Raw genomic sequence first — 21,211 nt, forward strand, 5'->3', positions numbered from 1 at the left:
CCCCCCCCAAACAGGCGGTTTTGTAAGATTTCTTAAGGAATCTCCCTTAGGGCCAGCTCCTGCTCCTACATGCCTGGATGACACATTTCCTTAGTCAGCATTTGATTTTAGAACTGAAGTATAAGATGTCCAAGTTACCGTTGCCCAGAGGGAGAACCAGATCGTGGCCAGGCTGAATCAGTATATTCTTTGCATGGCAGAGTCCAGGAGCAGTGCCAACATCCAGCCTTGCCCACGGTGCATTGTGTAGCCCCATTTCTCATCCCATGGGAATGGCTCATTTATTGTATAATCCTAAAGTTACCCTGGAGGACACTTCCCCTCTCCCATTCTTGCATACTCCTTCCTCAGAGGCACAGAGCCATTTCTCTAGACCTTCAGCACCAAAGTGGGGAAGGGAGGTTCAACAGGCGAATCTATGCTCCTCAAGACCTGCATAGCATCTTCCTAGCCACAGACACAACCAAAAGATGTAGGTTTGCTATTCAAAGTTTTATTTGTAACATTAAACACTCAAGACAGTAAGTCTCTCAATCCAACATGAGACTCCATACGCGATTTCGTTTCATGCTGACCATAACAGGCCTATTGTTTAGTGCTGCTTAGGCCCTGGGGGTGACAGCCTTGCCTTGTAGATCTCTACCCATGTTTCTATACCTAAGAGGAGCGTTGTTCAAAATTCATCCTCTTCCTCATACTCCTCTAGAGAATCCCGACCAACCTCTTCATAATCCTTCTCCAAAGCGGCCATGTCCTCCCTGGCTTCAGAGAACTCGCCCTCCTCCATCCCCTCCCCAACATACCAGTGCACAAAGGCCCGCTTTGCATACATCAGGTCAAACTTGTGATCTAGCCGGGCCCATGCCTCGGCAATGGCCGTGGTGTTGCTCAGCATGCAGACTGCCCGCTGCACTTTGGCCAGGTCTCCCCCAGGTACCATGGTGGGGGGCTGGTAGTTGATGCCCACTTTAAACCCAGTTGGGCACCAGTCCACAAACTGGATCGACTTCCTGGTTTTGATGGCTGCAATAGTGGCATTCACATCCTTGGGCACCACGTCCCCCCGGTACAGCAGGCAGCAAGCCATGTACTTGCCTCGGCGAGGGTCGCATTTCACCATCTGGTTGGCAAACTCAAAGCAAGCGTTGGTGATCTCGGGCACCGACAGCTGCTCGTGGTAGGCCTTCTCCGCCGAGATGATGGGTGCATAGGTGGTGAGGGGGAAGTGTATCCTGGGGTAGGGCACCAAGTTAGTCTGGAATTCTGCGAGGTCGACGTTCAAGGCCCCATCAAACCGCAGGGAAGCGGTGATGGACGACACAATCTGCCCTATCAGCCTGTTCAGGTTGGTGTAGGTGGGACGCTCGATATTCAGGTTCCGGTTGCAGATGTCGTAGATGGCTTCGTTGTCCACCATGAACGAGCAGTCCGAGTGCTCCAGCGTGGTGTGGGTGGTCAGGATGGAGTTGTAGGGCTCCACCACTGCCGTCGAAATCCCTGGGGCTGGGTACACTGAGAACTCCAGCTTGGACTTCTTCCCATAGTCTACAGAGAGGTTCTGCATCAAGAGGGAAGTGAATCCAGACCCCGTGCCTCCTCCAAAGCTGTGGAAGACCAGGAACCCTTGCAGGCCACTGCACTGGTCAGTCTTGAAAAGACATTAGAAGAAATGTCATAATTAAGGCTGTCCAGCCTACTAAGAGACCAAGGGAGATTCAGGAGCTATAATCCTTTTTAATATCTGCATTTGTGTTCTTTGCATGAAAGAATGCAAAAAATATACCAGATTTACTTCATCCCACAGTCTTCACCCTCCTCACCCCTCCAAAAATCATCCCTCCAGAATTAGGGTGCACATCTTAAGTGCTAAAACTAAATGCTCTTTGTTGGAATAGAAACTGGATGGAATAGAGCAAACAGGCACCATGACCCATGGCTGCCATTTCTTTTTGCGGGTGCAAACAACAGGGGTGGAGTCCACTGTTAACCCTCTCACAACCACCGTTAAGGCAGGAACTTTTGGCTGAAGAGCCACTGAGCTGGCTGAGGGCAAGTAAGCTACTGCATGCAGTCTGTGGTATTTGGACGAGAACCGTGGTGTGGAAGAAGCACTTATTTATAGACACTTAGAAAAAGAACCATTTACAGCAAAGCAACAGTCTTGCTATTGCCCACACAAAGACCGGGAGTCTAGCGTCTTTGTTGTCCTGTCAAGTTCCTGGCATCTCATCCAGATAGTGCCCAAGAAGTGTGGCCTCCCAGGAGACCATGTCACACAGCTGGCCATAATTCTGGGGAAAAGAAAAAAATTAAGTAGTCTGAAGAGTATTCTCTCTGTTGAAGCACGAGAGCAGCTCTTGGGAAGAAAGGTTGCTCAAGTCAACGGTACATCATCTTCCAAAACAAAAGGTCTTGGTGGATCCAGCAGAGAAGCTGCACTAAAAAGCCTCTTAGTCTTTACATATTCAATTTATTTACATCTATATATAAAGTTTCCTTTGAGATTAGGGGCATTTCTACTTACTAGCTTACGGGTCTTGTCTAGGACCACATCTATTATTTGCTTTCCAACAGTGTAGTGACCCCGAGCATAGTTGTTGGCTGCATCCTCCTTTCCGGTGATGAGCTGCTCTGGATGGAACAAGGAGCGATAGGTGCCAGTTCTGATTTCACCTGGAAAAGCATGTTACAAGTTTTCACACACACCAACCATATGCTGCATTTAAAGACTTCGATCGCGAAGTGCTATTACCCCCATAATGAATACAGCCATGCCTGCATCACAGACAGATCAGACTAAAGCCAGCCATGTGCGTTACCTATGACCGTGGGTTCCAGGTCTATGAACACAGCCCTAGGCACATACTTCCCAGCTCCAGTTTCACTGAAGAAGGTCCCAAAAGAAGAGTCAGTTTGTTCAGCCGTTTCCGAAATGATGCCATTTGGTTGGATCCCATGTTCTAGACAATATAATTCCCAGCAGGCGTTGCCCATCTGGACTCCAGCCTGGCCAATATGGATTGAAATGCACTCCCTCTGCATAAAGTTGGGGAAAGATGCAACACAAAGTCAAACCAAGATGCTACACTTGTTAACTGTCCCCTTACTCTCTCACTTGATTTACCTCCTCACCCATGGAAAAAGACTCCAGGAGGACTGGGCAGCAATCTCGGCCCTTTCTGCCCGGGCTACACAGGATGCCAAACTAGGTACAGCAATTCATGGGTGTGGATGCACAAACTTCTAAAAGTTAATGTTAACCCTTATAGGCAGATATATCAAAAGGGTTCAAGTGCAGCAAAACAACTCCAACTTTAACCCTGGATGAAGGAGTGTTGAAAGTGGAGCCAGTTCTGCACTTCAGTTGCTCTCAGCGTGTTCACACACAATTAGGAGGTACCAGCTGCTGCCCTTTGGAAGTGCTCCCCTTTTGAAAAGGGCTTCAAACATTCACCCTAGGCTTAAACCAGCCTAAGGGTTAGGTCAGTTCACACCCTAATGGGCCTTTCTGGCCCCAGAAACTGGCCCGGTGCATGTCCCCCACTTCCTCCTCCAGCCACCGCCATAAGCAACTGGAGACAGCTACACAAAGCCATTACAGGAAAGTTCCTCTTTTCAATAAAAGGTCAGCTAGCAGAGTTTATTTCAGGGGTTTGCAACTAGCAGACTTAAGTTTCCTCCATGGCCCCCTTGCCAACTGTAGGAAGTAGAAGCTACAAGTAAAACAAAGCAGAACAACACCCTGAAGACCCAGCAGTTCCTATAGCCACACTTGGATGCAACACATCACAAATTCCCCAGGACGGAAGGATATGGTTTTCCCTTTAACTCAGGGATAAAGCCATTCAACAACATGCTCATAAATTCATACTCAAGGTGTGAACAGTTGCAAGTGACCATTCCTTAACATGCTTCATGCTCCCCCCTGCTACCCACTATTGGTATCTTTTTGAACATCTCAGAAAAGACCAAAGATCACAGCTACCTAGAGTTGCACTAGCATGCCTAAAGACACAAATAGAAGCTTATTTAGTTTAAATAATGGGACAGGTAGCACTTATTTTGGTGTGGCTACTGTTCCCAGAGCTGTGGTTTCATTAGACTCATTCATTCAGGCAAAACAGTGTTTTTTTTAGTTAACCTTAGAAACAGCACTCTTATGTAAAGAAGAAAAATAGCCTTACATATTTCTAGGCTAGTTAGGAGAGTGAATTTGAGTTACTTTGAAGTTTAGCCAGCTAGGACTTAATCTGGCAGAGTAGGAAGAGAGCATAGACAGGTTCTAGCTGAAGCACTATCAAACATGTGAAGCAAACAACACAAGAGATACCTGCTCTCTGAGAAGAGCACCAATTGTTCCTCCTAACCACAGTAGGCAGAAGCATTTCAGATCAATGTTATTTTCCTAATTCATTAACACCCAAACAGAACAACTAACTACAGGAAAGGAATCTGCTCTCTCAACTTTAATAGGAAAAAGAAAAAAAAAAGCTACTTGCCAACACTTACCATAGCCAAAAAAAACCCCCAAACCAACTAACTAACCACAAGCAAAAACACCGTCTTACTAGTGTTTCCACTGCCTAATTTTATACCCCTCCTGAAAAAACCTCCCAGCTGTTCTGTGCAAAGAGCCGCTTCTTAAAGGGGAAATAATTTTGTTTCTCCTTTGACCAGGGTGGTTTAATAAAACTTAAACAACTGGGTAACGATGTGTATGTGTGCTATTAGTGGCCTGGGCTTGGAAGACAGAACCTGGCTTATGCTAATATTTGGGACATAAAAGCATCACTCTAATACTCTAAGTATCACTCTAATGCGAACAAAATGAAGGAAAAGCCATTCAATTTATAAAAATTCAGCACATGTTTTGCCTGTTTTTAATTAAAGAAAGGGATAAGGAGCTGAAACCAAGACATTTTACCTTAGATATCAGGGGAAAAGCACCCAGGTATGATGTATAGTAATCCTCCAAAGAAAATGGTGAATGCTTTGTTTTTTTAACTAAGAAATAGCTTTGTATTAATCTTATAACTGATGTGTCATCTGTCAGAGGGATGTCTCCTGATATCGTAAGGAAGTGGGTTACAGGATCTAATAGGCCCTATCCTTCTTAATTAGCGTAATAATAAAAATGGAAAAGATGAAGCCATGCAGAGTGTGCCGCAGAGACCCCCAGCTATGGGCCGACAAGTCTTCAACCGCGGAGCAGGCGGAAGAAGGTGTTAAAATCCCAACAGCTGCAAAGGCTGCAGCAGAACGAGACCCCGGTTGCCTTGGCCTTCTTGCCATTGGATCAAGGTGCCGTCCTGCCAAGAGCCGCGTGGAAGCTGATGTGCAGGAACTTCTCCACAATAAAGGAAGTCACGCAGAGGCATCTGCCGTCTTCCAGGCCAGCTGTAAAGAACAACCTCACGCTAGCTGGAGGGAAGGAGGATTTAGCCCTGCTTCTGCATGGAGACCTGCATGCATTCAAGGAAAACCCCTGCCTCCAAGCCAAGCCACTGGGACTTTCAGGCCTGCACGTAGGATGCCCGCCAAATGATTTGGAAACATCTGGAGCCCCAGGCGGGGGTAGAGGATATTTGCCGGCAATAGGACCACTTATGGTTCTTAACTAACTCACAGATTTGGAATTCAGTTCGGCTGATTTGGCTTGGAACATGGAAAATTTTCATTAAAAAACAAAAAAACCTCTATCTTTCACTCCTCCTCAGCTTGTTCCTGCAGCTGTGCGGCTGAGGGCAAGCAAAACTCGGGGGCATCCGAACCCCAAGCCTCCAGGCTTGGGCCTGCACGTAGGATGCCCACCAAAGGATTTGGAAGTATCTGAAGCCTAAGGCTGGGGTGGAGGCTACTTGCCGGTAGCTGGGCCACATCATCTTGGATGATTCAAAAGGATTTGCACCGGATTTGGCTAATTTGACCTGAGACACAAAAATTTTTCCTTCAAAATTAAAAACCCCCCAAAACTATGACTTTCAGTGAACTCACAGGTGCAAAGTAAGTAGAGCGTGGGTCAGACATTTGCACTGTAGGGTAAACGGGCTTATTTGTCACCTTGAGGGATGTCCAGGTAACCTATTCGCCCCCCTCAGACGGGGAGGCTAGAGAAAAGGTGATTATTGGGGACAAATCATAAAAAACCAGGGATGGGAGTGATGGTGCAAGGTTAATAAATAGAGTGCCAAGGGGAGATGCACCGGGCTAGGGTGACCTCCCGTCCCGCACAGGGTGGGACAGTCCTGCAATGGGAACCTCAAGTGCCAATCTGGGCTGCGGGACTGCGGGACGGCATTCATCACGGATTGGCGTCTGCAAATTGGGAAACAGCGGGTTTCCCTTTGCAGGCGGGAAGCATTGCAGCCTGCAAGGGGCTGCTGGGTGCAGGATGCAGTGGGAGCTGGGGGCGCCACATGCACGTGCTCGCCCGCACACACACATGTGGCTGGGAAATACAGAGAGCAGCTCCCTGCAGGTAAGTCTATGGGGGGAAGGGGGCACAGATCGAGGCCCCCGTGGTGAGGGCGGGAGTGGAGGGGCAGGCGCTGCCCAGCCCAGGTGATGCATGGGTCCAGGGCGGTGCATGGGGGGCACGTGCCCTTGAATGGACCCGCTGGGCACTGCCCAGGGATGCTCTACTCCATGACGGCAATGAAGGGGAGCAAGGAAAACAGCCCTGCACTGTTGCCCCAGGACGGCTCCGACTGCTGGAGGGCAACATTGTGCAGCCTGGCAGTGAGGGGGGCACAGGGGCACGCTTCACCCCTGGCTGGGCCAGCTGGGCTCAGTGCACGTGGGCTCTGCTCTAAAATAAGGCCGCTACGCCTTTAAGAGCCTCCCCCATCCCGGCCTGAGCGTGTCCCGCCTCTCTCAGCCGGCGAGCGTCCGCGCTGACAGGCAGCTCCGCGGGCCAATGAGAAGACGCGCTGCGGCAGACGACGGGGCGGGTCTTCCGGCGGAAGTTCCCTCGCGGCCGCACCTCCAAGGGGCAGCGAGCGGCTGCGACATGATTAAAAAGTTCGACAAGAAGGACGAGGAGGCCGGTAGGGGCGGGCGGGGCCGGGGCGGCCGGCCCGCGGCATTTCCGGGTCTGTGACGTAGAGCGGTATCGGGCCGGTCGCGCCCGCCGCGTGCAGGGGCTGCTGGGATAGTGGCGGACCTGTCCCCGCGGGGAGGGCCCTTCCCGGCCGCCGTCGTGCGCGTTCTAGGGGCCCCGATGGTGTCTGCAGGGCCCGAGCAGTGATTCTCAACCGGGCTGTGCGGGGCCACATGGTGTCAGTGGGGTTAAAACAGTGATTCTCAACCGGGTGATACGGGGATGTATGATGTCAGCAGGGTAAAGCGATGATTCTCAACTGGGTGTGTGGGGCCACATGGTGTCAGTGGGGCTAAAGCAGTGATTCTCAACCCGGTGATACTCGGCCATATGGTGTCAGTGGAGTAAAATGATGATTCTCAACCGGGTGATACGGGGATGTATGATGTCAGTGGGGTAAAGCAATGATTCTCAACCGGGTGATACGGGGATGTATGATGTCAGTGGGGTAAAGCAATGATTCTCAACTGGGTGATACGGGGACGTATGATGTCAGTGGGGTAAAGCAATGATTCTCAACTGGGTGTATGGGGCCACATGGTGTCAGTGGGGCTAAAGCAGTGATTCTCAACCCGGCGATACTCGGCCATATGGTGTCAGTGGGGTAAAGCAGTGATTCTCAACCGGGTGATACGGGGATGTATGATGTCAGTGGGGTAAAGCAATGATTCTCAACTGGGTGTATGGGGCCACATGGTGTCAGTGGGGGTAAAGCAATGATTCTCAACCCAGCGATACTCGGCCATATGGTGTCAGTGGGGTAAAGCAGTGATTCTCAACTGGGTGATACGGGGACTTATGATGTTAGCGGGGTTAGAGCAGTGATTCTCAGCCAGGCGATGCTTCACCCCCGAGGTGCCTCAGGATCCTTTCGCGGGCACGCCGTGTCACGTAGACCTGGAAGCCCGGAGACTTCAGCGAGCGACCTGCAGCGCGTGGACATGTCTAGGATTTTGACGGGAGGAGCTGCCATGTCGAAACTCGTTGATCGGCCGTGACGCGGCAGCGCATCAGATGCCCCAGAATCGGCCTCCTCTTACCCCGTGCACAGCTCCCTCTCCTTTCCGACCGGCCGGGTGTGCACGGGGTAAAAATAACCTTCAATCCGCAGCCGGCGCTTGCTGACCGTCTTGTTGGCAGCCTCTGTGCCGCCCTGGACAGAAAATACCTGGAGCTCGCTCGCATTGCCTTGTCTGATCTCCGCTGCGCTGCTCGCTATCAGGCTCAAAAGCGCCCTGTGCTCGCTGTTTGCGTGCAGACCGTGGCAGCGTCCGCCGGTTAAGGTTGAACGGTTTAGTCGAGGTTTGGACAGTCGACTTGAATTCCCTCCTGGGCGGGTGTGGGGTGGATGAGCTGTTACTTCCCTCCGGATTTCAGTCTTCATTCAGTAAACCGCCTAACTGTGCGGTTGCGAAGGTGGCCAAGATGCCGCTGGGAGGCCGTAAGCGTTATTTCCTTGCCGACAAGCGCGGGGGCAGCGGTTCGGGTGGTTCTCCTCGGCGCTTTGCCAAGCAGCAGCAGAGTGTAGCTTTTTTAGGTAACTTTTAATGATTTAGATCGTTTTGTTTCTGCCGTGAGGAATCCTTGGCAGAGCAGTGAAACGGGTGGCTCTGATTAATGTCATGTTGCTGCTGGAGATGCTGGGAAACAGGAACTGGGATTGGTGATAGGGCATGGAGTGGAGCAGACGCCCAGGGAAGTCGTGGGCTCTCCGTCACTGGAGGTGTTCGAGCGGAGGTTGGTCGGGGGTGGTCTAGCATAGCTATGCCTGTGTTTTCCTGGGGGTATTTCCCAGGTTTTGTAGCTTTGCTGGTTGCTGCATTGTGCTGGGAGGGGATTTTTTCCCTTCCTGCTGCTGCAAGTGTCAGGAATTTTGTTTTTTGTTTTTTTTAAAGCCTTTCTCAGAGTCATGGGCTGTTGGCGGCAGCTAGGGCTGGGGATTTTGACTGGGCCATGCCAGTGCTTCTGCTGGGACCAAACCAGAGGTTCCTTCCTAGACGGTCTGGTCCCCCCGCTCGGGGGCAGACCGATACCATATCGGGAGTGAGGAAGAAGCTTTAACCCGTGGTCAGACAGGAACAGACCGTGGGTGTGTTTGTCTTCCTGTGTAGGGAGCAGTGAGGTCCGCTTTAACAACTCTTGTAGTAGCAGGACTTTGGCTGCCGTGGTCCCCCCGGCTTTACTCATGGCAGATTAGGGCACCGTGTTTTGTGTTGTGTCAGGATTGACTAGTTTCCCGAAGAGTTCAGAGCATGGATTTGTCTAAGGTGGTTTGGATAAGATTGATCCTGCCTCAGGTAGGGGATTGGGCTAGATGACCTCTGGAGGTCCCTCCCAGCCTTGCTTCTCTACAATCCACGAAAGACAGTTCAAAATATAATGTCTCATGGGTAAGAGGGATGGATTAATAGAGCCCCTGTCCCTCTTTTGCAGGAACTAGGAGGGTCTGGCATGGAAAGAGGCAATAGAAAAACCTTTCTGTCTCTTAACAAATAGAAAGGTTTCAAGTTATAAACTTATTGGGTACCCAGAGACTGATACAGAGCCTCAAACAAGGGTTTAGGGCTGATGCCGTGGTAGAAATCCAAGTTCCTTTACTCTTCCTGCATTTGGAGATGCGGTGGGGCCAAATAGGTTGCCCCCCTTGGCCTTTGCTAGTGGGAAGTCTCTTACAATCTGTTGTACTTACCTGTGGCTGACAGATTTAGCCTCCTTTCCACATCCCTGTCTCTGCGGGCAGAAGTCTTGGCAGCGGACAGACCACCAGCTGTCAGATGACATAGGTGTCCAAACACGTCTACAGCGCTGTGTGGCTCTGCTCAGCAGCTGTGAGGCCACAGCAGGAAGTGGGACTTGAGAACAGGGCACCAGATGCCAAAGGGACTACAGCCAAAGGCACAGGTGTGTCTGCGTGGGCTGGATGGTGGCAGGAGCTTAGCAGAGGTGGTGTAACTTTGCCAACAATAGTGTAGGTAAGCGTTTGCCTCCTGGACTGTAGATACCTGGTAACGTTTCATAGGGATGCGCTACTCTGGTATGTAACTTCTACCTTTTCTAAGGACAGGACTTTCTAGAAGGTCGTCTGTGAAAGTTTGACTAAGGCTGGCTAGTGTTAGCAATTATATTGTGATTTGTAGCAGACAGTGTGACAGGGGTTTATTCTGGGGACGTGATGTGATGGCTCTGTATGCTGACCAGCGTGTGAATGTTTCAAGTAAGCCGTGCCACCTTGAAGCATTCTCCTTTTGGTGATGTATGAAGTGTCACAAGCAGGTGGGAGGAAAAGCAGCGAGCAGTCTCACTCAAGGTTGATGATGGCTTCACCAGGTAGCCGGCTGGGTTGAAAGTCCGTGTCCTTTTCTCTAGAGCATTGGCCATGGGGCTCTAGCAACTGGATTGGATGCATCTCCGAGTGAATATCCAACCCCCCTCTCACGGAGCCACCGAGCAGTGTTAAAGTAGGGGCCACGTGACACCTTTTTGCCCAATTCCCAGTGAGGTGGTTTGTAAAGGTTAAGAGTTAACATCTTTGGAGTTCAGCCCCCTTGCTTCTAGCCAGTGGGACCTAGATCCAGAATAACTATCAGTGATTTGTTTCATTCTGCAGGTAGCGGCTCCAATCCTTTCCAGCACTTGGAGAAGAGCTCCGTCCTACAAGAGGTATGAAGAGAAGGTGTAGTGTGTCATTTCCTCTGGCACGGGACAGGATGCTCTAATGGCCTAAGACAGTGGTTCTCAACCTGTTTTATACCAGGACCCATTTGTAAACATCAGTGACCAGTCCCGACCCAGTGCCCCCCCTCACCCACTGCCCCCCATCCTCAGGCTCCCAGTGCGTAGGTCAGGGGTGGAGGGTGTGTGGGGCATGGGGGCCCCAAGCAGTCCCTCACAGGCTGGAACTCTGCCAGGCTGCAAGGGAAAAGCAGTAGTTTTCCATGTTTTTCTCCTTTTAAGCTTGTTGATCCATTTTTAAAGTTTGTTCACAACCCTTTCATTTATTCTTGCCACCCACTTTTGGGTCGTGACCTACAGGTTGAGAAATACTGAACTAAGCAACAAGTTTGAAATATCTGGCATTCATGTGGCCAATGGCTAAATTGATATATCATCAGCTTAGCATTCTGGGGTGTATTATTTGGGGCCCATGGAGTTTATAACACGGAGACTTTGCAGTTGGGACCCTAGAATACAAAGATCTGTCTTTCGCCATTAACAATCCTATGGCCCTTTGATGAAACTGTGTATGCACAACATTTTTATAGGTTTATGATTTGATTTATCACCATATTTATATTTGATTATGTTAATTTTAGGAGCATGAACAATGTTTTTATAATAGTTGGTCCTATTTTATTGTTATATTTGTATTTTTGTTACTTTTGTTTAAATTTATATTATGGTTCTATGTTTGTTGTGTTGTTTTCAGGAGCATGGCTTTTAGCCAGAATCCTTAATAAATTGACTGCCTTGGTGCAAATGCATCACTCCGATTTCTAAGTGTTAATTGCCATTGTGTTGCCATGCAGTAATACCATTGTTTCTGCTGTTTGCAGGCTCGTATTTTTAATGAGACCCCCATAAATCCACGACGATGTCTGCACATACTTACCAAGATCCTTTACTTATTGAACCAGGTAAGTGTGATCATTTCCTTCTAAGTGTGTAGTCATGGTTGAGTTAGAGTGAAAGAAGTATTTTCAGGAGATCAGAACCACTTGTACTTTCAGCTGTCAGCTCCAGGCGAGTTGTTACCAGTTACAGAAAGGAAGTCCTTGCTCAGTAATGTTATTCCCAGTTTCAACATAACTTGGAGATATTTCACTTTCTGAAGCGTAGGCGCCAACTTGTATTTTTGCTTGGGGGGGGCCTAAGATGATGGACATGTTGCTCCCCCCTCCCCCCAACCCTCCACTGTTTGAGGAACAGGGGATGTGGGCACAGGCAACATGTGTGGCGGTAGAGGGGGACACAGGTAACAGGGAGGGGGGTGGAGCATGTGCCCCCAAGATTTCTGTGCCCACAGCTGGGCACAGGGCTGCAACAGGGCCGAACCAGCTCCAGGCAGGTGCCACCTCCGTGGTCCAGTGGGTGAGACTCAGTGCAGGAGGGAGTGCCGTGCCACCGAAGTGAGGTGCCCCCTGCCCACCCAGCAGCAGCGGGGGCACAACCCTGTGAAGCTGCCACTGCCACGCCTCCCTCACATTGGTGGCCATGGCAGTACAGCACTCCCTCCCACACCTGGTCCTGCCCACTGGGCCACAGAGGTGTTGTGGCCCATCTGCAGCCCTGTGCCCTGCTTTGGGCGCAGAAATCTTAAGGGACATGTGTGTCCCCCACCCTCCACTGTTTTGCCTTGATCCCTCCCCACATCCGCTTCTCCCCTCCACACACACATTGCCTGTGCCCCTTCTCCCCACCCCTTTAAACTTACCTGGAGGGAGCTGCTCTCCACTGCTGCATGTGTAAGCACATGCATTTGGTGCCCACTGCCATCTGATCACCCTTGCTCCTCTTCCAGCCTGCAACGAGAAACCTGCAGCTTCCCACATTTTTCTCCTTTCCTCAGATTTGGGCCCTGACGGACCTTTTGGGTCCCCACATACTCGGTGCCTATGCTGTGAAGCTTCTCAGACGTGTTAGGAAAGGCTCCTGGGAGCTGCATACAGGCACTTTGATAGCTAAAAACAATCTTGTTTGTGCTGCAGAAGTAACTGTTCTGGAGAGAGTATGAATTGGCAGATAGTTGGGTGACACGTCTGTCTTGGTTAATGTGGGAAAAAGGAGACGATATGAAGAAACTGGTGAGCTGAGGAATCCACATAACCACGCATGCATGAAATGTGGACTGAGTTGGGCAGCGTTTAATACAAAGGCAAGACCAGCAGGGATTACAAGCTCTCTGCACTGCTCTGTCTTAATTAGAGCCATTTCCCTTTGAAGAGATCCTAAGAGAATCCCTCTAGTTGCCACACATAAACCAAAGCTCATAGTCACTGCTACTGTAAAGTGAGCAGAGGAAGCCCAGGATAATTAATAAGCTCTGTTCCTAGTATTTTTTCTGGTGCTAAGGATGATAAGCTCATGTTGAAACAAGGCAAATGAACCATAGAATTATGTCAGCTGATGCTCTGTAAAAACAAAAAATGATGGAGGGAGTGCTTTCCGAATGGAAAAAGATTTAAAGGAAGAAAAAGGTTTGAGACCAACAATTTCAGGCATCTAAGGGGATATTATTATAGACCAGAAAAAGGAAAAACAAACAAACAAAAAAACCACCTAGGAATTACTGGCTGCTGACTCATTGATTGATCTCTGACTTCTGCTATTTGTATGTTTTCCATAGGGTGAGCACTTTGGAACCACCGAAGCCACAGAAGCCTTCTTTGCAATGACCAGATTATTTCAGTCTAACGATGTAAGTCTGGTGATTCAGCATAAAATGTTTCCTGTTCGCATACCGCCAGCTACATTGTGAGCTCTGGCAGCTACAGGTTTTGCCATAGTGGCTCCCCGGTCAGTGTCAAGGGCGTGCTGAAGGATACTAATTACTGACTAATAACTTACGAAGTAGGCTGTTGCTAATGAAAGCTTATGCATTTCTGAATAAGTTAGTCTCTAAGGTGCCATTTTGCCCTGCCTTCCACTTCACAAACAGTAACAACCAGTTTCTGTTTTGTAAGACGGGTATTGTTTTATACACGTCTTCCATTTGGGAATGACTTCTAAATTCCTTACCGCTCTAAAAAGGAAAGAAAGTTGTTCCTTATAAGTTAAGTCTCCTAGAATTCCCATGATAGGAATAGCTAAAAATAAAGGGTTTAGAACAGGGGTATCAATCCTAGGGCCCATGGGTTGGAGTCGCTCCATCCAGCCTGCCACACTACTGTTGCAATTCAAATGACCTAGTGAGTAATTTGGCTAAATGCCTTTATTAAATCCAAAGGCCAGTATCAGTTATTTTAAATAAGCATGCTAAAATACTATAGGAAAATGTGAACTACGTATCAGCTAGCAGTGTTACAGTACTTAGCAGTGGCCACATCCACACAGTACTTACAGTTGCAAGCATTTGATTTGAATTGGTACAGCTGGGTTAGCGAGGGAGATTCTAGCTATCGTATGCTGGCTGGCTTTGGCAGATCAGCTCCACTAGCAAAACACCTATCCGTCTTGCTCCATTTTATCCCCCTAGAATGATTTCTCGTTGCATCAATTTTTGAGTTCTAGAGATTGGTCAGAACTAACCCAAACTTCCACACAGACTTACCTTGTCATTCCCAATATGTAAAACCTTCTTACTTCCTTGGGGGTGTTGGTCATAGCTGTGTTGATCTAAGGACATATGCAGAAAGGGTTCTTTGGGTCAATCCACAAGCTTTTGGGTAAAAGTACACAAAAGCTTGCAAAGAAGAATTTGTCCAACTATTTTAGTTGATCTAATAGAAAATATCAGATTGACCCAGAGAACTTGGTCTTACTTGCTTTGTGCTTTCTTGGGTCTCGCTAGCCCTCCTTGGCTTGCCAGTGTCCTTTTTATTGTTCACCCTCCTCTCCTACATTAGCACATGTAATTACGACTTCATCCTGCATATTACACTTCAGCCTGCTGACATTAGCATTTTGACTGTCTCTGTCTCTCTCAAATCATTACAGTAAACTTCATCATTCCTACTGCTACCACCAGTTTATTGTAAGTAGAAGTAACTGTTGTTTCAATGCTGACATGTCTTAATGCTTTTTTGTAATATATTTCCACAGCAAACCTTAAGAAGGATGTGCTACCTTACAATCAAAGAGATGGCCAATATCTCTGAAGATGTCATCATTGTCACCAGCAGGTATAAGAGCTATGGAAAACCTTTAATCTTCAGGGTTCTGAAATGTGTACAGTTACTTCAGCTACTGTGTTTTCCATGAGGCTGGCTCCCTGACCTATGTAAAATGGATAGTAAGGGACACAAAACTAAGTATGAAACTAAGTGCATCCTCACATCTACAAAGTTAAGCTACTAACGGAAGGTAGGCAGTTCTGGTTTAAGTAAGTGAAACACCATTGAGTCATGCCTGGAATCCCTGCTTGCTAAACTGTCATTTTTTTTGTATGGACAAATGTTAACTGCATCATATTTCTGAACAAAACAAATGTATGCCCTGCAAAGCTGTTGTGGCTTGGAAGGGAATGAGCCAAGCTTGCGTCTGACTCGCTTCATCCACAGAACGGTCAAGTTCTGGCTGCAGAACCTATGCGGTGTAAGAGGCAGACTCCAGAGAGATCTTGACATCTGAAATGCTGTGTGTGACTAGCATTTGGAAAGAAGCTGCATTTTCATTAGTAAACCTAGAAACTATATATTTTTTTAAGCTACCAAAGAAGCAGAAATGCCACTTCTTAGAAGCAAAAATCCATGCTGTAGAGTGGGGGTGAGAAACAGAAGTACTCTAGCACAGATATTTGTATTCCCCCACCCCTCACACATGCACCTTAGGATTTGTTTTTTATTTTGGTTGGAATCGTTTCATGTTGGTTAGATATCGCTGATAGAGCCAAATCCTAAGAATTTTTAAATGACTAGCAGTTAAAAAAATGCCCTCTTGCCTCCAGTTGCATGATGATAACCAAATGATGGCTTACATGACAATAACGTGACATTTTAATACGTGTGTTTTAAATTGTTTTAGTTTGACCAAAGACATGACTGGGAAGGAAGACGTATACCGAGGCCCAGCCATTAGAGCCCTGTGTAGAATCACGGATGTAAGTACAGAACACACCTGTGTTGAGATCAGGTGCCTCTATCACCCAAGGGGCATCTGTCTTGCCCTGGAGGAAAAATAAGCTGCTGATTTGAACCCCGCTGTTTTATAGACAAGCAGCTTGGAGAAGCTGTGGAATCTCCTGCCTTTGATTTCTTGAAAACCTCTGACTGAACTAGCTCACAGGCCTGTCCAGCCCATGTCCTGTCTCTCAGTTGCTGAGAGGCGGTTCTTGAGAGGAAGAGTATTTAAGCAGGATTTATTCAGCCTGACCTGCACCCTACCACTCTTCCCCCTAAAGAGGTTGGACTGGCATCTGTCTGAGTATTTGCTGGCATTAAACACTCCTAAGTAAGCTCTGATTGCTGACCCTCAGACCTCTACTGAGATACTGTGCATCTGGTATCTCTGCAGGGGCTGGACGAGATGACGCTCTAGGTCTTTCCAACCCTTTGAATCTCTACCATCAGAGGAATCGTGTAATACACTGGGCATGGGATTAGGCATGAGCTATAATTCTCACTTCCGCCCTGCCCTGCACTACAGCATTAATCAAGATGTTCCCTTCCAAGTACCTCCCTGAGGTGCATGCTGTGAGGATTTAATGTCAGCAAAACAGCGCAAAAGTGTTCTCAAGACATGCTTGGTCTCCTCCCTGTACTCTTGTGTAAATATTGACAAACTCCATTGTGAATCGTCATTTCTCTTTGGCGCTGTTAGGTGGATTGTTTTCACTCCCTTCAGAAGCAGAGCTATAGGCAACTGTTCATTTCCTTTTGTAGGGCACAATGCTGCAAGCCATCGACAGATACATGAAGCAAGCCATTGTGGATAAAGTCCCCAGTGTGTCCAGTTCTGCCTTGGTGTCTTCCCTAGTAAGTGGAGAAGTGGGTTTATATTTCTCTGGTTGCGTTGCTTATGGCAGAGGTCTGAGAGAGGTTTCATGGTTTATAGGTAGCTTGGCCTTGCCTGCGTTCTGGCCCTTGCATCTCTCCTCACACCACTTTTCTCTTTCTCAGTCCTGTCTCCTCATACTCAGAACTTTGCCTCTGTCCAGTTTCCATGTCCCGTGCCCCAAGCAACCTCCCTCTTCTCCAGCCCCTTCCTTAGCACAGCTTTTCCTCAGCTTTCAGTTCAGTCTTATCCATCCCAATACTCAATTGCTCATTCATCTTGTGTGCACCTTAATTTGGAGTATTGATTCTTCTTTGCATTGGGGGTGCCCCATACCCCTGCCTATATCTAAACCATTATTCTCTTAAATACCAAAAATATGCTTCAAACTGTACATGGGGGCTAGTTTCGAGACTTTGCACTGGTGAGCCGGCAGGCCGAGACTAAATCCTCCTTGATGCCTCTCATAGTTGCTAATGGTGGATTAGGAGTCCTGCAAAATGTGACTGTGGCAATCCTGATCAAATTGTACCACATAACAACACTCTGCCCTCTATACAAATTTGACAGTGACATTGTAGAGATACATTCCCTTTCCTCAAGAGCATCAGACTGGTTAACTAACCTTAAACTGGACTTATAATTGTTGCCTCAGGTCTGCCATACAAAAGAAGAAGATAGTTGTTAATATGTTTTTTCTATGCTCCCTTTCCCTTGTAAGCAGTGTTGGAACAGTGAAGGTACGGATTAGTATTGGGTGGGCATCAAGGATGGGGGAGGGGGTGATGGCATTGTGTCCTAATGTTGGGAGATGCGCGGGAAGGGGGCACATGAGACCAGGAGGCTGCCCTTGTTGGTTGAGCAAAGGGAAGGAACAGGAGATGAAGCCCCAATGGGTAGGCCTGTGGTGTGGGTCCTTGGAGGTGAGAACATGAAATTGCCTTTGTACTGGCCAATATTGACAGAAGCCCCAAATTCTGCATTGATTTGTGTTCTGGAGTCCAGGGTAACAGATTGCAGTGTACAAATTTATAAAAGGAGTTCTCAACACCGTGGGTCCTGTTGGCAGGAAGTAGAGCCCATGATTTAAATGACTTGGGGTAGCTATTTTTAATGAAACCATTTAGAAGATGATTTCATCATTAAACGATTCTCAGTAAAAGTCAGAGTTGTGGCTTTGCTTATCCTGTTCATTCTTGGCTTCTGCTCCTAGCACATGATGAAGATCAGTTACGATGTGGTCAAACGGTGGATCAATGAAGCCCAGGAGGCTGCTTCTAGCGACAACATCATGGTGCAGGTATGTAGCAGAGTCCTGAAGCCCATACTGTGCTGGTTTCCTAGGACTCTCAGTAAGCCTGTGGAGTCTGTATTTTTGCATTTAGCTGATTACTGAGCTTACCTAGGTGTGTTTAAGTAACGGTCCACACTGCCCTTACACCTCAGCCTTGCGGTGTGATGTGGGCGGGCAGACCCCAGTGATGCACACGTTGCAGGATCAGAGCTCTGTTTGTTACCTGTAACTCATCCCAGCCGGTAGCTGAAAAGGTTCTTCAAGTAGTTGTCAGTGACTGGCTGCACTTAATGAAACTCGTGACATTGGTTAGTGCAGTTGCATTTAGCAGATAGTGTCTGGCTTACCATTCAGACTAGCAATTTTTTTAAGGGCACATCTTCAACTTGCTGTCTCCTTTTCGGCTGTAAAAAAAAAAAAAAAAAAAAACACCCCAAAAAACAAAAAAACCCAGGATTTTGAGCAAATTGTGGAAAATGGGTGTTTTTAGACAGCCTGCTGGTCTCCAAATTCACAGTGCCAGATTCCTCTTGCCATGTGCCTGAACTCTGCGTTTCATGCCTTTTTTTCCCTTCCTCATTTCGGGGAGCTACAGTCCCTTTGCTGAGTTCATGGCTTGTCAGTGCTGGAGGACTTTAAATCTGAAACTACTTGAGAATTGTTCCTATTTTATCAGCCCAGAAAAATCCTTAAGTCGCTTGTTTGTTTGGTTTTGGTTTTGGTTTTTTGGGGGTTTTTTGCTTGTTTGTTTGTTTTCCAATAAAACTTACTGTTTTGGGGTCTTCCCAGTCTGGCCTTGCAACAAGAGGTCCCAGAGGGCTAGTTCCAAACAAATGTTGAAGGTCTAAGCATATTCTAACCGACAAAGGCTGGCTGGATCCTTACTTGAACCCCAGCCTAGAATGGTTTTGTGACTTGTCAAGTGCAGCTCTTGTTGTGTTGTTTAGTTATATCCTATGCTGTAAGAAGTGCTGTGGGCCATAGCTGGTAGGGGTCCACTGATTTTTTTTTTTTTAATTTTGGGGGGGGGCGATACTGGACAATTATTAACGAGCCATCTCAACTGATACTGATCCATTTGCCAATTTATGCAGCCCAGCAGTTTGGAGAGCAGCATCTGGCTGGCGAGTCTGGGGCAGGGGGAGGAGAGGGGCATGGGGGAAGACAGATCGAGGCCCGTAGCACCCCCCAGCACCATTGCCGCTTGACCCAGTGACACCCCCGGCCCTAAGCACACAGCGGCCCCTTGCCCTGCACACAGATTTGGGAGGCGCACGTCCCCCCATGCCTCCCCCAGGGGTGCGCACAGTGGGGGTAGCTCCTTCCCCCCTCCACGACGAACTGCTCATGGCTCTGTCCCCCACCCTGCCCCGGTGAGCAGCGCCTACCCCAGCCCTACTCCTTCCCTCACCTTGGGGACCTCAATCTGTGCCCCCCATGCCCCTTCCCTCCCCCTGCCCCTTCCCCAGCCAGACACTGCTGTCCAAGCTGCCAGGCTGGCTGCATGTACGTGGCATTTATCGGCGACGTTATCGGCCACATCAGCCAAAAAGAGCCGATCGTGTCAATTTTCCTTTTATCGGTGTTGATACAATATGGACCGACGTATCGGTGCACCTCTAACTGGCAGGTACAGGAGTATGTTCTCTTTTCAGCATCACACTAATGTGGGGACTTTGTTTAGCTGCCTCAAGGATGGTTTGTGGGGCCAATTGTTCATTAATGCACATCATAAATTGACATACACAGTGCTCCAGGTGTTGATCCTGTTGCCAGGGGAACATTTTTCTATACAAGTTTCTACGCATCTCTTACGTCTGCTTCTGACTTCCTTCCATGTGGGCGAGGGGAGAGAACACCTTTTCCTGGCTGCCTCACGTAGCTTTGTTGAATTGTAGATCTAATTGCTTGCGAGGAATTTGATTTCATTTGAAGATGATGTGATACTTTCGTTTAGAAATAGCCAATCTGCTTACAGACGGTGCTTGGCAAGCACGTTGGTGCCAAATCCTTCCTAAGGTGGCATGGATGCAGTCTTTTTCCAATTGTCCTTATGCAAGTATCACATTTCCCCTCTGTTTTCCTAGTATCATGCCTTGGGGCTGCTTTACCACCTCAGGAAAAATGACCGCCTTGCAGTTTCCAAGATGCTGAACAAATTCACCAAATCGGGGCTGAAATCCCAGTTTGCCTACTGCATGCTCATCCGAATTGCCAGTCGCCTCCTGAAGGAGTCTGAAGAGGGGTAAGCCACTTGGCTGTGTGTGTTGCTTGGTCAAACTATATACCGTTCTTTTCATGTTATATAGCTAAGGGGAGGCTCGCCCTCATTAAAATACTTGGAATAAAAAGACTAGGGATAGAGAAACAGTATAGGGTTTTTGCAGGGAGTGTGAGCTGTAATCCTAGAAAAATAGGGTTGGAAGGGGCCTCTGGAGGTCATCTAGACCATTTCCCTGCCCAAGGCAAGATCACCACTACCCAAACCATCCCATACAAGTCCTTGTCTCACCTAGTCCTAAAGCTACTCAAACAACCTGTTGTACGAGACATTGACCCAAAACACAAGGAACACCCTAACCTGCCACAGGGAAATCAGGGGTACACGGGTGTTATCTATGTCCCACTGCTGCAAGCATTGTTAAAATGCATTTGAGAGCTCTAAAGAAGAGGACCTCGCACAGAGGACCCCACAGTCTGTTTGAGTCTGACCATAAAGTGAAATTCCTTCCTGATCCCAAATGTACTCCAGAGCAAAGGGGCAAGACCCTCTAACCAAGAACCTCTGGGTTTTAGTCCTAGCAGGGGGGGCGGGGGTGAACAGCGTTTTCTCCACTTCACTAACAGTCTATTCGGGATGCTTGAAACTGGATTCAACAAAGCATTAGCAAGACATAGTAAGAATCTGCTTTGGCAGAGACAGACTGGCTGGCCCACTGTTTCTTTCCAACTCTGGTTTCTTATCCTAGTGGAATACGGCTGTGTTACTTATGATCTTTACCTCTAAGCTTCCTTTATCACTGCAAACACCTCCCTAAGATGTTTCCCTTTCAAGTTGTCAGAGATCAAATAAGTGGCCAGACAAGCTGAAAGATGAATGTGATGCCATGTTGTTGGGGAAAGGGATTCACCCTACATCTGGTTGGGATGAATGGTAATTTGAAAGGGTT

The 21,211-nt window shown here is 48.1% G+C and overlaps 2 protein-coding genes across 7 annotated transcripts in view; one reads left to right on the forward strand and one right to left on the reverse strand.

The window, feature by feature from the left end:
- Positions 1-482: 482 nt before the first annotated feature.
- On the reverse strand, positions 483-4,567 carry LOC102376560 (tubulin alpha-3 chain-like). Of its 3 annotated transcripts, none has more exons than XM_006031831.3 (4): positions 4,510-4,567; positions 2,820-3,036; positions 2,525-2,673; positions 483-1,648 (listed from the first exon to the last, which is right to left on the reverse strand). In XM_006031831.3, exons 1-4 carry the CDS (start codon positions 4,510-4,512, stop codon positions 674-676), a joined length of 1,344 nt encoding a protein of 447 aa, XP_006031893.1. In that variant the 5' UTR covers positions 4,513-4,567; the 3' UTR covers positions 483-673. The 3 variants fall into 3 exon arrangements, with proteins under 3 accessions (XP_006031893.1, XP_014379257.1, XP_006031894.1); XM_014523771.2 differs by lacking the exon at positions 4,510-4,567 and adding an exon at positions 3,125-3,151; XM_006031832.3 differs by lacking the exon at positions 4,510-4,567 and having other exon boundaries at positions 2,867-3,024.
- A 2,354-nt stretch (positions 4,568-6,921) lies between these two features.
- The window catches only part of COPG2 (coatomer protein complex subunit gamma 2), a 32,368-nt gene continuing 18,078 nt past the window's right edge, over positions 6,922-21,211 (forward strand). For 2 of the 4 annotated variants that reach the window (XM_006031833.3, XM_006031834.3), the window contains exons 1-9: positions 6,923-7,046; positions 10,707-10,759; positions 11,653-11,733; positions 13,443-13,514; positions 14,858-14,937; positions 15,779-15,854; positions 16,636-16,728; positions 17,961-18,047; positions 20,129-20,286. In XM_006031833.3, coding sequence (XP_006031895.1) covers positions 7,010-7,046; positions 10,707-10,759; positions 11,653-11,733; positions 13,443-13,514; positions 14,858-14,937; positions 15,779-15,854; positions 16,636-16,728; positions 17,961-18,047; positions 20,129-20,286 — 737 coding nt within the window. In that variant the 5' untranslated portion in view covers positions 6,923-7,009. Of the gene's footprint in view, positions 7,092-10,706; positions 10,760-11,652; positions 11,734-13,442; positions 13,515-14,857; positions 14,938-15,778; positions 15,855-16,635; positions 16,729-17,960; positions 18,048-20,128; positions 20,287-21,211 lie in introns of all 4 variants that reach the window. The other 2 variants (XM_025213491.1, XM_025213493.1) reach the window with 2 other exon arrangements.

Source organism: Alligator sinensis, unplaced genomic scaffold (assembly GCF_000455745.1).
Source record: "Alligator sinensis unplaced genomic scaffold, ASM45574v1 scaffold888_1, whole genome shotgun sequence".
NCBI lineage: Eukaryota > Metazoa > Chordata > Crocodylia > Alligatoridae > Alligator > Alligator sinensis.